Source organism: Vigna angularis, chromosome 7 (assembly GCF_016808095.1).
Source record: "Vigna angularis cultivar LongXiaoDou No.4 chromosome 7, ASM1680809v1, whole genome shotgun sequence".
Taxonomy (NCBI): domain Eukaryota; kingdom Viridiplantae; phylum Streptophyta; class Magnoliopsida; order Fabales; family Fabaceae; genus Vigna; species Vigna angularis.
The window spans coordinates 1,444,714-1,461,968 of NC_068976.1; the positions used below are offsets into that span (position 1 = coordinate 1,444,714).

At 37.8% G+C, this 17,255-nt stretch overlaps 1 protein-coding gene across 1 annotated transcript; it reads left to right on the forward strand.

The window, feature by feature from the left end:
- Nucleotides 1–61: 61 nt before the first annotated feature.
- LOC108338233 (phospho-2-dehydro-3-deoxyheptonate aldolase 1, chloroplastic) lies at nt 62–4,614 on the forward strand. The gene is made up of 5 exons (XM_017574995.2): nt 62–836; nt 974–1,251; nt 2,739–3,015; nt 3,144–3,389; nt 4,147–4,614. The coding sequence occupies exons 1-5, from the start codon at nt 306–308 to the stop codon at nt 4,411–4,413; spliced, it is 1,599 nt and encodes a 532-aa protein (XP_017430484.2). The 5' UTR covers nt 62–305; the 3' UTR covers nt 4,414–4,614.
- Nucleotides 4,615–17,255: the final 12,641 nt, after the last annotated feature.

Here is a 17,255-nt window from a genome sequence, read left to right on the forward strand (position 1 = left end):
TAAAAAACATGAAAACATGAAAACCCTCAAAATATTTGACCTCATTGCCAACTAGCACACCCAACCAAACCATCTCCGAAATTACTAAACCACCCTTCTCCCAACTACCACCATTCCGTCTCTACCAGACACACATACAGACCGCAACAACCCAGCCTGAACCGTCTCCTTATAAAACCCTCACCAAACTCCCCACACCCTCTTCAACACCCACAAAACCTGTGTGACTCCTCACATCCAAAAACCAAACACCATTTCTACATCATCATTACCATTCTCCCTTTCTCTCTCTCTTCACAATAACAATGGCAATCTCCTCAACTTCTAACTCTCTCATTCCCACCAAATCTCTCATCCCCCAATCCAACCCTCTCCTTCCATCCACAAACATCAGGCCTGCCCTCAAGCCCAGGCCCGGCCCATCTCCTTCCATCTTTGCAGTCCACGCGGCCGAGCCCGCCAAAAACCCCGTCGTCTCCGACAAGCCCAAGCCCCAGTCCCCGCCTTCCCCGGCCCCGGCCCGGGCCGGAAAATGGGCCGTGGACAGCTGGACAGCGAAGAAGGCCCTGCAGCTGCCCGAGTACCCGAGTAAGGAGGATCTGGAGTCCGTTCTCCACACGCTCGAGGCGTTTCCCCCTATCGTCTTCGCCGGCGAGGCACGGACGCTGGAGGAACGCCTGGGCGAAGCTGCTCTCGGAAATGCCTTCCTACTCCAAGGCGGTGACTGCGCCGAAAGCTTCAAGGAGTTCAATGCCAACAACATCCGTGACACCTTCCGAATCCTCCTCCAGATGAGCGTCGTCATGATGTTCGGCGGCCAAATGCCTGTCATCAAGGTAAAAAACCCGAACCGAGACAATCTTGTTCGGTAGAATATCCAGGTGTCAATTTCAATAGCAATACGTGTTGTTATATTCTGCTGTGAATTGAAATGATGGTGTGAGTGTGAATTTGAATGGCGTTGTTTGTTTAGGTGGGGAGAATGGCTGGGCAGTTTGCGAAGCCGAGATCGGATTCGTTTGAGGAGAAAAACGGCGTGAAGCTTCCGAGTTACAGAGGGGATAATATTAACGGAGATGCGTTTGAGGAGAAGTCAAGGATTCCGGATCCGCAGAGGATGATCAGGGCTTATTGTCAAGCTGCAGCTACGCTTAATCTTCTCAGAGCTTTCGCCACTGGAGGTTATGCCGCTATGCAGAGGGTTACTCAATGGAATTTGGACTTCACCGAGCACAGTGAACAGGGAGATAGGTAATTTATTTAATTATTTATTTGCAATTTGCAATTTTTAATTTTTCTTGGAATTTGAAAAATCCTTCCTGATAAAGGATCCCTGATTTACATGAAATCTAGGTTGGTTTGCAATCGGCAATGGAAAAAAAATCTAAATTGGGCTTCTTTCTTTTCGTTTTTTAGGTTCTAGGAAGGGGTACATAGTATATGGGATGATAGTGGACTTTAATAATATATATTTATTTTTGTTTGATTGATCATTCAAAAATTTTACCTTGTTCCTTTGTAAAATTGGGTGAAAACTAATTTAATTATTGAGAAACAAAAAGTAAATGCTTGTTTTAATCTTTTTTGTTTGTTTGGTAGGAGATAAGGTAAACCGTTGTTTGATATTATGATAAGTGGGGGGATGCATGTGTGGTGGAGGGTATTTGGTTGTTTTGTTTCTCTTTGAAAAGCCAACTCGTCCATGTGGCAATTATGCTAAAGTTTATGTTAAATCGGCACGAGTTACACGAGTTCATCTTTAACAGTGGTATCTGATGATAGTTTAACGGAGTTCATTGTACCTATTTGAGGTAAGGGATTGACTTTGGAGATTTTTCATTGGCAACCCTATTTACCTGTATTGGTGAGATTTGATATCTAAAAGGATATGCGAATCTTGTTTAAAATTGTCTCCTCCACTACAGTCTAGGAAGGCAGAACTCGATTAGTGTTCTTTTCTTTTATACATACATCCACACACACCCATTAAAAAGACATCCAGCTTTAGCTTTCTTCTTTGATAGGTGATTTGACATTTCACAAGAATTGTAAAGAAAAAAAAATATTTGTCCAAAATTATTAGATTGTATCCATATTTGTTTAGTTGACGTGAATCTGCATGTATTAGCTACAATTGATGATGCATTAACGAACCGAGAGTGTATGTATTTCCTAATTTTGTAGGAATTATCTAAGTGATAAATACCATAGATTGCTGGGCAAAATAAAATCTTTCCAAAATTTATATTCATGCATATTGTGTAGTGTGGTTGATGTGCTGCATACCACCTAGCCAAATTAGACGGTACATTAAAGAAGGGGGAGTGTATGGATTTCTGAATTTTGTAGTATTTAACTCGGATAAATATCATAACCATAGCATTCCATTTTTTGAAAATCGGTAATTTTTCACCAAAGGACCGTCCCTGATATCGTTCACTCCCATTTTATTTCAGCATCCATGATGGTTATACCTTTACTCTTTCCTAGTTTTGGAAAAAATGTTTAAAACGTGTTTGGTGTGTGCAGTTTTGTTTTATTATCTAAAACAGAAGATAAGAATGCTGTAATGAAAATGGCGTACAGTGAAACAAACAATATTATTCTTTTACTACTTTCAAGATAACAGTTTACAAGAGGAATGTACTTGTTTACAATTTCTTTTACAAGGTATGTATTATCTTGTTTTTAATGGTAGTGTGGCTTGACGTAAATTATATTTGTTCTTGGTATGGCAGGTACCGTGAGCTTGCTAACCGAGTTGATGAGGCCCTTGGATTCATGGCTGCTGCTGGGCTCACAGTGGACCATCCAATCATGAAAACAACCGAATTTTGGACATCTCATGAGTGCTTATTGTTGCCATATGAACAATCCCTCACTAGGTTGGATTCAACTTCTGGTCTCTACTATGATTGCTCAGCCCATATGCTTTGGGTTGGAGAACGAACCAGACAGCTCGATGGTGCGCATGTTGAGTTTCTAAGAGGAGTTGCTAATCCCTTGGGAATTAAGGTTTGGACCTGATCAATTTACCTCTTATTTCAAATGCAGTTTCATTCATATGTCTAGTGTTTCTTTGATTTTTATTTATAGTGATTGAAGTGGCTTATTGAAGCTTTATGTTTTTTATGCTTTGGCAGGTGAGTGATAAGATGGATCCAAATGAGCTTGTTAAACTCATTGAGATCTTGAATCCCCAAAACAAACCAGGGAGAATAACTGTGATCACAAGGATGGGAGCTGAAAATATGAGGGTGAAGCTTCCACATCTCATCAGGGCAGTGCGCAGGGCAGGACAAATTGTCACTTGGGTCAGTGATCCTATGCACGGAAACACCATTAAGGCTCCCTGTGGTCTTAAAACTCGCCCCTTCGATTCCATCAGGGTATACTCTCGCTTCTCTTTCGAACTTTTAATTGCTTATAGGTGGCTGTCGAGTAGCTTCAAATATGCGTACATGTTAGGATTAAAATGAAGTTGAAGTTATTGTCCTCTTCCTCGGAAGAAAATAAAATAGTTTTTTCCACCCTGTGCTAGTCATAATTTTTGGATTAAACAAAACCTCTTAAAACCTTCTTTCTAAAAGAAGGAAAACATTGGAAAGATGTATATGCTTTTTAGAAAATGATGCATATACTAACATCTCATGCTAGTAAGAAAGAAGACAGAACAGACAAAAATCTAAATGTAAAAAAAATATTAAAAAAGGAAGGATTTGAACAGAATCTACCGGCATCTGAAGTGAGGTCGTGTATGGTGGGCTACCAAACCTGAAGGCTGTAATACTTAGAAGTGGTAGGTCGAAAAAGGGCTACTTGTAGAAGTTGGTGAAACAGTTTACTAGTGAGGTCATTTTCAGTTCGAAATATCATTGTGGAATTGGTTATATTTCTATATCATTAGGTGGGAGTGGACCTTGGGGTCCATGTGGGTGTTAATGTTTTCATTTTTGTCGACTAGTAAAAAGAAACATGATATCACAATGTCACTTTTTTAGTGTGTTTGGATACCTTCTAAATCAATGTGACTACCTCAAAGCAACGTCCGTGATTTTTCCAAAGCAATAAAGTTTAGTGAGAGAATAAAGTGGAGAAAAGAATTTGATCATGGTTTTGACATTTTTTCACTGAATTATTGATCAGGCTGAGGTGAGAGCATTCTTCGATGTGCACGAGCAAGAAGGAAGCCACCCAGGAGGGGTTCATCTAGAGATGACGGGTCAAAATGTGACAGAGTGCATTGGTGGATCAAGAACAGTGACATTTGATGACTTGAGCTCACGTTACCACACACACTGTGACCCAAGGCTCAATGCTTCACAATCTCTTGAGCTTGCTTTCATCATCGCTGAGCGTTTGAGAAAGAGCAGGATGAGATCGCAGGAAGCAAGTGCCCCTTTAGGACTGTAAAAGCGCCTCCAAAATCCAACGAGAGAAAAATATCTTTGTTCTTTTTTTCCCCTACATATTTATTAATGTCACTTTTATGCTGCATGTGGATTTGTTGTCTTGTGTTCGTATGTGTATACTATTATTACCTAGTAATGAGTTTGAACTGCCAAGGACAAGAGTACTTCTCTTAATAATAATGAAACAAAAACGTTTCTATTATGTTTCCTATTCGAGTTTATCCTTCTCATCTTTTTGGTCCTTCTCCTTGGACTACTTGACACGGGAATGTGATAGAATAATACAGTTTTCTCGATTAAGTATATTGATTTAGAAAATTCTTAGAGTAGCAGCATAAGGGGGAGAGGGCATGGGAAAGAGTGCTTTCTTACTGGAGGAGGAGGAAGGAGTTGAAAAGAAAAACATAAGGGTAAGTAAATCATTTCACAAGTAAGAAGGAGACGAAAAGAAAAAGATAAAGGTAAGTAAATCATTTTACAAGTTTGTGAGCAAGATAAAATGTATGAAGGTGCAGGAAAAACATGACCATAACATGATCATGCTGTGGCCCAAACACGAGGAAGATAAAATTGGACTTGAGATCATTCAAATAGAATTTTTAATTTGTTATTTATATATAGCTTAAAATACTTTGAGACGTGAAACCATTTATAAAATGGCTTCCGTAAATAATTTTTATAATTTCGATTTAACATTAAATAGGTATGAAAATAGATAAGGTACTTGAATAAACCCCATGGGCTAACCTAAATCACCTCAGTTTTCAAAAAATAATGCCAAACCTTTTATTAAAACACTAGTTTGAAGCCTTAGTATGGGTCTTTTTTAGAGTTGAGAAAACGGGTAACCCGGTTCGATCCAGTCTGGTCCACCACGGGTTGGTCACTTCATTAGCCAACCCAACCCGGCTCACTTATTACCGAGCTGAAAAAATTCGAATCCGGCTCAACCCACTACAGGTTGGTGGGTTAAACGAGTTGACTCACTAGCTCATTTAATTATAACTTTCTTTAAAATAAAAAATTACAATTTTTTTTAAATTCAAATCTAAATAAACGTCACTCTAAAATGATGTTAAACTCCAAAGACAATTCAAAATAAATAAAAAAATACCATACAATCCAAGCGTAATCCAAAAACATATACAAAAGACGAACAAATAAGATTTTAATATTGATAATTTTTGTATCACTTGTCCATTTATAATATTAGAGTCTTGAATAGATAAATCGATAATATTTCTCTCTCTTGAAACATCTTCTTTTTATCACCATCTACAATATAATAAAAACAATGCTAACTAATAATATTGAAACACAAAATAATAAATATTAAATTAAATTAGGTGGGTTGGTGACCAACCCAGCTCACCACGGGTTCAACCTAGTGAGCCGGGTTGAAAACTAATCCGCATAAAAAAATTACATTTTTTTCAAACCCAACCCGGCTCAAACCCGTGGTGAGTCGGGTTGGCTCGTGGGTTATAATCCATTTTGACAACACTAGTCTTTTTTTATATTAATTTATTAAAGTAAATTTTTTTGAATTATATTTATAACATTATTTGTAACATTCCAAAAATATAGCAATAAACTATATAAAGGAGTTATCATATAATAATACGGTAGGACAATTACGGGAAATAAAGTTAACCTTATAGTTATTCCAAAAATAACCATAAAATTTAAAACTTTACAAAATTCCTATACTACTACAAAACTATGTACATGATCGGAGGTTCATACAACTATATATCTATATGACTGAACGATCTTAGGCTAAACAACTGAGTCCTCGCAGTCCAGCGCCTGCTCCAATGAATAACCGCCTCCCTCTGCTCACACCCACAAGGTGATCATTGCAAATAAAGAACCGAGTAGAAAACATGGACAAAACAAGAAAATAAGGGAAAACTAATGTAATTTAATTGAATACAACATATATAATCTTAACATAAGTTCAAAAAATGCACAAATCGAGCACTCAACATACATTGACTGAACACCAAACATCTAATAACCTACCACTAAACTGGACTATCCAGATTGTATGAATATGTAGCTACAATCGTCCTTGCACTTGCGGTGGTGAAATAGCTGACACCAATCAAGCTAACACCCAAGGTTAATCCAGTGATGTTTACCTCGGTACCCTTAGGTTAAAGGACCTCCTAATATTCTCACAAATGAATTACCTCTCTCTGTGTGAGAATGGTAATCATAGAATTTCAGGATGAACGACAACTTAGTACGATATCCATATTCATACTTTACAATTTAATAACCAAGCATAAGACATTCCTCCATGGAATTCTCTTCCACATTACTTGAAACATATGCCTTATTAAATATTAATACCATAATCCATACACAATAAAGTTCACATAACCTAATTCAAACATTTTACAAACAACCATAACATAAATACCCAAGAGAACGAATACAATGCTAACATTAGAGACCAAACGCTACTAGAACACCATACCCCTCCCTAAGACCGAACGCTACTAAAACACCATATTCCTTCCTAAGAACGAATGCTACTAAAACACCATATTCCTTCCTAAAACCGAACGCTACTAAAACATCATATTCCTTCCTAAGACCGGACGCTACTAAAATACCATATTCCTTCCTAACACCGAACGCTACTAAAACATCATATTCCTTCCTAAGACCGAACGCTACTAAACCACCATATTCCTTCCTAAGACCGAACGCTACAAAAACACCATATTCCTTCCTAAGACCGAACGCAACTAAAACATCATTTTCCTTCCTAAGACCGAACGCTACTAAAACACCATTTTTCTTCCTAAGACTGAATTGTGTACAAGAACTACTATCCAATCATAACTGAATAATCATAATCAGGTAAAGCCCATGAGAAGCCGAACACCTATAACTTCGGCCGAACGTATTTGAGACCTAATACAAGTACGGGGTCGAACACTAGTATAAGAACGAGCACTAATAATAGACCACACAATCCACTAAGAACGATCGCTATGATTAAAACAGAATACTAGTACAAATCCGATCGGTCATTAACTGAAAAGCTCTACAAAAGTAAAACTCAGTTAAGACCGAACACAATAAGAAAGTCGAATGGTCAACGAAGGACCCTCAGCGAACTGTATAATTCTGTAGAATGACTGCAGAATTATGATCAACACCAAATCTTTACCAATTACCTTCATTCTTCCCAACTTATAGTATACATACCAAACTCACACCTACACAAATTCTACATCTTTACTATCACACTTCCTCCCAAAATCACTCGGCCACTGAACAAGAATTAAGCAGAATCACAATCAACATGAATACAACACTTAAGAGTCTTCAATAACATGACCGAACAAAAAGCTTTGACACCTTCAGAAAATTGTTTGAACTTCAAGAAAATCTAAAAACACCTAAAGATCACCGATTTAAAAAGAAAGGATAAACCAAAAAGACTGAGAACATGATTAGAAATGAGAAGAAGAAGCTGATGAACACATGCAACGGAATTTCCTTTGCATGCACCAGAAAATCGAAACACTAAGAAGAGAGGATGAAACTTACTGACTCAAATCACCGGATTAACTGGTTGACAAGAAATCCTTAAGCTCAAGTATCACCTAAACTCCTTCTAAACGAAGAACAACTGATTAACTAATGAAGATTTTTAGAGAGAAGGAGGAGAAAAGAGAATATCAGAATTTTAGAAAGAGAGAGTGTATGCAGAGAATGAGACGAAATTTGAAACTTTCCTTTATATATTACTCTCAAAACCAAACGGTCCAATCCAGTGCATACACTTGTCCTGCTCCAATTTCCTTTAAATTTCTCGACTCTCACATTATTAATAAATTATTTTTATAATTTATTTTATATATTATTTTTTTACTTATTATTAATATTTTTAATTGAATAATTTTAGTAAAATGTATATAGTAATAATGTTATCAAAATGACTCATCCGGCTCGACCCGATCCAATCCATCACGAATTGGGCACTTAGTGAGTCAATCTGACCCGACCCACCACATGTTGGTGGGTTAAATGAGTTGATTCTCTCATTTAATTACAAGTTCTTTCTTTTTTCAATTCCAAAAAAATAATAATTTTTTTATATATCAAAATCTAAATAAATTTCAATACAATACAATCCAAAATCACCTTAAACTACAAATACAATCCAAGAGCAATAACATTGATAATTTTTGTTTCATTTATCAATTTATAATATTAGAGTCTTGAATGGATAAATCCACAATATTTTGCTTTCTTGAAGTACCTTCTTCTTTATCCCTAACTACAATACAATAAAAAAGAAAAAAGAGTGTTGACTAATAATATTGAAACACAAAATAATAATTATGTGGATTGGTGAGCTAACTTGAGTTACCACGAGCTCAACCTAGGTGAGTTGAGTTCTTAGTGAATCAGACTCAAAATTGACCCACATTAAATTTTATATTATTCTAACCTAATCCGGCTCGAACCCGTGATGGGCTGGATTGACTCATGGATTCCAGCCCATTTTGACAACTTCATAGATATGTTAATTGTACAGTTAATATAAAAATCTATAAATAAAATGTATATATTAATTGTACTATTTTATATATCGTAGGAATCGTACAATTTTATCTATCTTATTATTAATAGTATATTAATGCATATAATTAATTATATATTAATGCATATAATTTATATATTAGTGTACATTAAAGATTTATAATGATATAATAATTATATATTTCTTAGGAATTGTATGTACATATTAATTGTATAATTAATTTTGTTAAAAATTTATCATATGTATAATTAATATATAAATTTTTTTGTTAATATTATTAATTTTACATTTAATAATTGTAAATTTTATGTACAATTAATATTCAATTGTACATAGTACAATGCATAGAATAAAATTTAACTATGCATAGTATAAACTTTAATTGTATATTTTATAAAGATGATTAAAAGTTTGATTAAAAAAAATTAATTTTAAAAGTAACGCCTCCTTGTCAACATCTCTTAATCAATGGCATTACAGATACCCCGCTTCCTAAGTAGTGGAAAGCCCTCACCCTGAACCACTATGATGGTCCACTAACCTTGACTAGCATGTGGCCATATCCATCACACAAGTTAGTCTCTACTCGACTAATGATTCTCATGTGCAAGGCCTTTCCAACGACTTTAAAAGGACTTTCTTTAAATTGGTTCACTCGCCTACCCTTTAGTCTATCGACTATTTTGATACCTTGACGTTGTTCTTCAAATTGTAGTTTGCCACTAATGGAACAATCATCTCACCTACCTAACACTCCTCAATGTCAGGTAGGAGAAGGAAGAGTCTTTGTGAACCTTCATTGATAGGTTCAGGAAGGTGGCTTTAAAGATTAGGAATCTAAATCTTAAGGTACATTTACACTACATGATCATGACACTAAGGTCAGGACCTTTCACAAATGACTTGTGTATGACACCATTTGCAAGCATGGATGAGTTAAGGCAACGAGTCGCTAAGTTCATGCGACTGGAAGAAATGAGAGAGTATAGGAACAAGATTTGAGTTGAGACCATCCTGGTCGAAAAGAAAAGGACTAACCAAGATTCAATGTAGAGGAATAAATCTTGCCAAAGGGAACCTAGGCCTACCTGGTTCTCACATTACACGCCTTTAAACACTCCTAGGTGATGGAAGCCAGCTTCAGCTAAAATGAAGCAAGAAGCAGCTCCACGGATAGACCAAGCAGTGCAACGAAAATGGAAGCAAAATGGGTGAAGTTTTGGTCTATTTAAGTGGAGAAAGTGTGTATAGAGACCTCTAAGCTCAGAAGACCTTCCTACTAGGGAAGGAAGCTAGAGGAAAGGGTAGAGAAATTGAAAAGGAAGAGTGACTCAAGAGCATTTAGGGTTGGAAGTAAATTTTGCAGCATTTCACTAAAGTTGAAAAGGTGATTTTTACAATGGAGAGGCCTTCTTATTTATAGGTGAAGAGGGACCTTAATTTTGACCTAATTACCTCCTAAAATTCAAATATACTTCGAGTTTGGGAGCCAAGCTAACTGGTCACGCTTTCCACCCCAAGCACACATGGAAAACATGTAAAATTTGAATTCTGATACGTAGTGGCTAGGCCAGGCAGGGTTTTGGCTGGGCCATCCCTTTAATCCAGAAGCTAGTTTCCTTTGCATTTCTAATCCGGAAGTCACTTCTTTTTTTCCCCTTTTAGCTCCTTTGCTTCCCTTGACTTTTCATGCTTCTTGGGTGGTTTATCCTTAATCTCCAAGATTTATTAGACCCTACAAAACAACAATATAAATATTAAAAGAGAATCCTTCTAAGACATAGAGAAAGAAAATCAAGAAAGAGCCTTTAAAAGTCCTTCTTCAACTTTCCTTTCTTAGCCTTAACATGAGTTGGTACTCCTTTGAATGAAATTCCCTAAATGGGTTTCCATCACTAGGTCTCATGTGTTGGAGGAAACTTTGTAAAAATATCTTATACTGCCACTCAAAAAGTGTTAAAGCCTGCTAAATATCAGCACGAATAAGTATTGAAAGTATCACCACAATAATGACTATACTACAAACGAGTGCACTACGCTCATAGATAAGGTTGATGATATAATCAGGTTGGCCACTTACCTGAGGTTCGAGGACCGAAGAGAAGATTGTAGACACATAAAGAAGGAAGAAAAGAAAGAGGAACTAACATAACATGAGGAGAGACGCTATGATGTTAGACCCTTGTTGAGGGGCATTATCAATACCATATATAGAGGTTTTGTTTGAGGAAAATTCTCATCTTCGACTAGGAAGAGACATCTATGAGTCGTGTAATTATCTAACATGGTATCTTGGAGCTTAAGGAAGAAGAGGATGCCTCTTATTCCAAGGAGTTAAAGTAACAAGGAGTTGGAATGTAGAAAGAGAGAAAAAAATGCAGTGTAGAAAAGTCAGGCTGAGGGCCCCTCAGGGGCCCTGAGAGCCAGTTCTCTTGCAGTTTCGCCTACTTGCCCCCACTTAGGGCACTGAGCGCCAACGTTATTGGCCTTGGACTTTATTTTTGCTCTATTTAAGAACTTGCACGTCCTAAGGTTGGTATCTCTTGATGGCTTGAGCACAAAAACACACGTTTTTCCCCTTTGGAGGCGGATTTGGGGATGCAGGAGCTCTCCTCTTCAGTTTCTAGGGTTTTTCTGTCTCTTTCATTCCATTGTACACCTAGTTTCTCACTAGTAAAAAATAGGCTTTTTAACTCACCTAATAGGCTTCAGTCAAAGAAAAACCGAAACATATACGAAAGCGGTGGCAATCTTGTATTTTAGACTAACTTATATGCCCCGATTTGTGAACAACCGAAGCATGTAGTGCATATTACCTCAGTTCAAAGCATAACCGATGCCTAATACTATGTAATAAAAGTCATCTGACCCTCTACAAAACTGCGTTTTGGCTTGACACATAATCTAGTGCTTCGGTTCTAAACAAAACGAGTGTTGAAATATGTTTATGCCTCAGTTAATGCAGGACCGAGGCCTAAGATTCTCTTAAAACCTACCTTTTTTACCTGACCTACACTGCACCCTACTGCTCATTTCTGCTGCTGCTCATTTCTCTTATTGCTCAAACCCTACTACTCACTTCTTCACCCAGTTCCTCCCACAACTAAACCACACCACTGCCAACCCCAAATCTGGTGCAAAACTTGGAGAGGTAGACCGCGCAGTCGGCGGCGGAGGAAGAACGGTGCGTGACGAACGGAGGGGGGACGAACGACGCGATAGAGGAGGAGGAGAAGCGACGGAGGCAGCGTTGATTGAGGTGGCGGAGGAGGAAGCGAACGGCGCGGGGACGAACGACACGATAGAGGAGGAGGAGAAGCGACGAAGGCAGCGTCGATTGAGGTGGTGGAGGAGGAAGCGAACGGCGCGGGGATGAATGACGCGAGGACGAAAGGCGCGAGGATGGGGGCCTTGTTGCGATTTTTTTCTTGTTTCAGAGTTTGAGTTTGTTTATTCTTTGAATGAAGAAGGTACTTCACTAATGGTGGGATTTTTGGGTTTGAGGAATTTGGATGATGCTGAAACGTGAAACGTGGTTTCTGTGTGCAGGTAACGCTCTTTTGAAGTTCAGGCAGAGAATAGTGGGTGACCCTTTTGGTGCTTTGTAAAATTGGGTGGATGATGATTCATCTTTTGACCCTTGTAATTGGTTTAGAGTTGACAGCTGACATGGGAGAGTTGTGGCCTTGTAAGTGCTGATTTTTTTAACCTTTTTTCTCAGAAACTACTTATTTGTAAACCAATGCTGTTTTGAACAATAGTTTCCTCTGTTTTGAAATTTGACTTGAGTGATTTTGTGCTCAAGAATTTGAAGGATCTCTACTTGCGAAACTTATCCACATAAATTCCAGAGATTCAATATGACTGACTAAAGAAGAAGAAAAAAAATAAAAAAAGGACCCTACTGCCTCGGTTCAGGCGAGACAGTAGAGGGGGACAAACGACTCCGGTTCATCAGGAACTGAGGTATAATCTTACCATTTTATGCTTCGGTTCTGAACCGAGGCATAAAGTCTGCCACTTTTTACCTCGCCTGAGTATGCCTCGGTTTAGGAACCGGTGCCTATCAGCAAAAATAACCGTTGTCATTTCCCCTGCACTAGTGTCTTCATGACGATGGAGAACTAGTCTTATTTGTATTTGGGGAAGATGTAACCTCTAAACTCTGATGTATTTGAATTTGTTCTGAATTATTATATGCTTCTTTCATTAGTTGTTAGGGATTTTTTCCTTTGCTCTATGCCTATTATATTTGGTTTTCTTTGTTATTGGGAAATACCTAGAAACCAGGATTTGGAGAATTTATCCCAAAAGCAATATTGCCCAGGGATGAGGATAAGAGGTTTGGTTGTCTTAATCTTCTCTTCGTAATGCAGAATTAAGTATTAGGGATGCAAGGGATTGTGGTATAATAATTAAGGATAGAATTTCTTCACCGAGAATCGGGTTTTAAGTAATTTAGAAAGTGACGTTAATAGTTTAATGAAGAAGATGAATTCTTATATGCATTAAAGTAAGGACGGTGAAATCTAAACCCGAACAACATTATCATCTCATATTATCAACATCATCCATTCATTCTTGTGTTTTAGCCTCAAATGATCAATTTGCATTCATATTTACTTTTGTAGCATTTGTACGTGGAAATGACAGTGGTTATTTTCACCTATCCGCAACGACTTCACAATCGAGGTATATACAAGCGAGGCAAAACGTGTATCACCGCCTCTACGAACGCCTTGCCCTCCTCGACCCCAACAAAACCAATAGCCCCGCCACTGCCCACAAACCTTCATCCACCGCCGTCGCCCTTAAAGCCCTCTTCCGCCCACCCGCCCTCCTAGAGCTACGCCGCACAAAGTCCTTTTTCGCCTCCAAAACCAAACCTTTCTCTACCTCCTTCGAACCCCATCGCAAATGTTGTGACGTCCGCGTGCGCATCACCCTCTCTAACATTTTCCACCAAGACCTCAAGCCCCAAAACGAAAAACCCACAGAACTAAACGACATTCGCCCACACGAACTAGATCCGTCATCCTTTGGCAGCGACGAACACCACAAGCAAATCCACGAAGCACCTTCGCGGGCTATTCCATGGAGAAAGGTTGTCGCTGCCAAGAACAGATCTCCAACCTCCTTTGCCGTGAGACGAAAACAGCAAACACGCCACCACTGTTGCAAGCTCTGAAGGATCTCAGTGTCACAGTCGTCGTTGCGGGTTGCCGCTGTTGTGTGAACACAAAACATCCATGGGTCGTACCTCTTCCGTTGCGCCGCCATCCGTTGGGCTTGGCGATGACAGTAGATAGGTCGTCATCCGTGACGACGGAGCTTCGTGAAGATGGCCATGGAAGATGAAAAATGGGAAATAATTGATGAAGGAAGTTTTAATCGGTGGAAAATGAAGAAGAAAGTAACTAATCGGTGAAATCAGTGGAGAAAGGCATTTAATCGGTAAGGATGGAGATATTCAATGGTTCAAACGACCAAAATGGGAGGAAATTGGATGAGAGATGAAGAACCCTAACAAGGGTGTAGAATAGGGTTTGCATGAAGAGAAACCTCGTTTTGAAGATGTGGGAGGAAAGTGTCGAGAAATAACCTATATGCCTCGGTTAGAAGGCAAACCGAAACATAAATGCCCAATGACATCGATTCGTAGAAGACCGAAGTAGTAGGGCTTTGTCGTAGAGGGTTTTATGCTTCGGTTTCGTAAATAATCGAGGCAGTAAAGTGCATAGGCTTCGGTTCTTACTAAATCGAGGCGTATAAGTTCACTTTAATTAAAAAAATTCCACCGCAGTTTAATATGCTTCGGTTTTTTGAAAATTGAGGTGTATTAGGCGCTTTTAAAAAGTATTTTTTTACTAGTGCTCCAAGGTGGCAGTAAAAAGACATGGAACAATCCAGTATCTATAGAAGAATGGCCGGATTTGAGAGATAGGAGACATGTACTATGTACCCAACCTCAAAAGTAATATACTTAGGAATGATCAAATCATGGATAAGGACTACTTAGCTTTAATGAAGGACCAAGTACTATACTTAGAAGATAAACTCGCTCTCTTGTTTGAACGAGTAGAAATGTAAAAGAACAGAACATATAAGTTAGAGCGGATCATACTATATAAGAAGTGTTTGAAGTTTGATGTAAAGGATAAAGCCATGGTGTAACATTTTCGTTTTGGCCATTTGAATTTCAATGGGCTGGCCAAGCTATCAAAGAAAGAATTGGTACACGAACTGTCGAGTATGGAGTTTGACAAGAAGTGTTGTGAGAAAGATTTTCAAACTCGAGAGTTTACGTAAACTCATGCGAGTCCAGTAAACTTGACTCGTAAACTCGTAAGAGTTTACTTTTGTATGAAAAAAATATAAATTCATAGAAATATTTTCCATACAAATATATTAATTGAAATACATAAGTTTCATAAAAATATTGTTCATAGAAATATTATAAAACATAAATAGAAATATCAAAATCTGTATGATTATTCCTCTAATCCTTTAATAATCCTCTAATAATGGCATCATCATTTAAGGAATGAAGATACACTTGGATTAATTCTCATTGAATTTGATGCATTTGCTTACATGATGTTCTAAATTTTTTCACTAAAAAAAAGTGGTAGAACTTAAGATTTAAAAAAACACAAACAAAAAATTTCATTATTGTAATAAAACCATAAGAATTTAATTTTTTAATAAATCATTTACATACTAAAATAAAAAATTTAATAAAACAATAAAAATTTCAATTTCAATAAAAATCGTTTACATATAATAACAACATGAGTATATTTTTTTTTGTAATAAAATAATAAAAATTTCAATTTCTAATAAAATCATACAGGGGTCAGGGGTTGTAATTTTAGAATAAGAAAACTTCACTCATCACCACTTACGGCTCGAAGAAGGCCATATTAGAAGCTGCAACGACGACGAAGGCGGCGAGGACGACGACGAGTGCGATAGTGATTGCAAACCAGGCCAACGGCGAAGGGGACAAAACGCGACCACCCACGACGAGCGAACGAGTGACGACCACGATCGGCAAGCGGACAAAATGCGATTACGAACGACGACCACGAACGACGACCAGACAGAGCGAAGCTTGACCACGAGCGACGAAGATCAATGTTGGAGTGAAACAAAACAAAAATGAAGAACACTAATAAGGTTATTAAACCCTAAACAAAACGACTCCTACTTTCTTTGTTTTTGCCTTTTTTGAACTCGCTAAATCGTTGTGAAATCACGATTCTGAACGATTCCACCGAGTCCATGTACGAATCTATCGAGTTCGGTTCCGAGTTAACTCGCGAGTTTAACAACCATGGTTGTGAGGAATGTGTACATGGAAAACATATGAGGAAGTCCAAAATGATGAAGTATAACCCAATTTCTATCCCAATGGAGCTCGACACAAAATTGTCCAAACATGGAGATGGATACCAAGTTGATGCAAGCAAATATCATAGTCTAATTGGAAGCCTGAGGTACTTGAAAAACACGAGACTAGATTTGATGTGAAACGTTGAAATCACAAGTTGGTGTATGGAGGAGTTGAGTTACTCTCACTAGAAGGCGTTGAAACAAATATTGAGGTATTTTAGAGGAACAATATCCTTTGGACTGTTTATGCCAAGTCGAATGATTACCAACTTAGTGGGTACTCGGATAGTGACTGATGCAGAGACATTAATGACCAAAATAGCACATTGGGCTATATTTTCTTCATGGGAAACAAGACATTTACCTACCTTTAGAAGAAACAGCCTATCATGGCACTATCAACCTATGAAGCCAAGTATACTATAGTGTCTTGAAGTCTGTGAAATATTATTTGACTTAGAAACCTTCTAAACACACTCACTACAAGAAAAATGGTTATTACCCACCGATAATTACATACGAATCAAAATCCGTATGTAATAGGGGTATTACATACAAATATTACATACGGATCCTAAAAAGGGAGTTACATACGGATTTTACATATAGATTTTACATATGAATATATCCGTATGTACAATCTGTATGTACTTTTCGCGTGTGGTGGCGGGATAGTTTCCTAAGCATAGGATCCGTATGTAAGTGCTATAATCTGTATGTAAGTAGAAGCAAGTGTTACCTACCGATCTTACATACGAATCTGAAATTAATTTTTTTAAAAAAAAATTGAAATTAGATTTCATTAATTCGAAGCTTGTTTGGTGGAACACTCACTCGAGTTGTGTTCTCTCAAATCTCTCTCAAACCCTAACTCTGCA